Below are 576 nucleotides of genomic sequence, written 5' to 3'. Positions count from 1 at the left end.
AATGATTTGTTTTTTCAATTTTGTTCGAACTTAATAACGAAGGATTTTGTGTTTTTTTGGCTCTTATTGTTAGCATTCTTACTATCATTCTTGGCGGGGTTATTATCACTATTGTCATTAACATCCCGATTCCTCCCCTTCACCTTTTACCCTCCTCTTGTCTCTCCTTCTTATCTCTTATTTACCTCGTCTTCCCTCCCCTTCTTATGTCTTATCTGCATGTTCTTACCTCCCCTTCTTATCTCCCTCCTCTTCCTTCCCTTCCTTATCTCTTTCCTCCGTTTCATATCTTTCAACTCCCCCTTTCCATCCAATATTTATGTCTTATCTCCCCTTCTTATCTCTCACCTTCCTTCCGTGTCTCATATCTCCTCCTTTTACTCTCCCCCAACGCCCCCGCAGGCCTGGGCTGGGGGATGGTCGTGATCCCCCTCCTGACGGCGCTGTCCTTCAACGTGATCATCGCCTGGTCCTTCTTCTACATCTTCGCCTCCTTCAGTGACGTCCTGCCCTGGAGCCGCTGCGACAATGACTTCAATTCCATTAGTAAGGGGTTTTGTTATCATTCATATAAAA

At 45.0% G+C, this 576-nt stretch overlaps 1 protein-coding gene across 1 annotated transcript in view; it reads left to right on the top strand.

The window, feature by feature from the left end:
- LOC119594641 (sodium- and chloride-dependent betaine transporter-like) overlaps positions 1-576 on the top strand; it is a 41,020-nt gene that overhangs the window by 14,648 nt on the left and 25,796 nt on the right. Inside the window, exon 4 of the mRNA XM_037943690.1 lies at positions 403-546. Coding sequence (XP_037799618.1) covers positions 403-546 — 144 coding nt within the window. The remainder of the gene's footprint in view (positions 1-402; positions 547-576) is intronic.

This window comes from Penaeus monodon, chromosome 34, assembly GCF_015228065.2.
Source record: "Penaeus monodon isolate SGIC_2016 chromosome 34, NSTDA_Pmon_1, whole genome shotgun sequence".
NCBI lineage: Eukaryota > Metazoa > Arthropoda > Malacostraca > Decapoda > Penaeidae > Penaeus > Penaeus monodon.
This window is presented reverse-complemented; position numbering and strand designations above follow the sequence as displayed.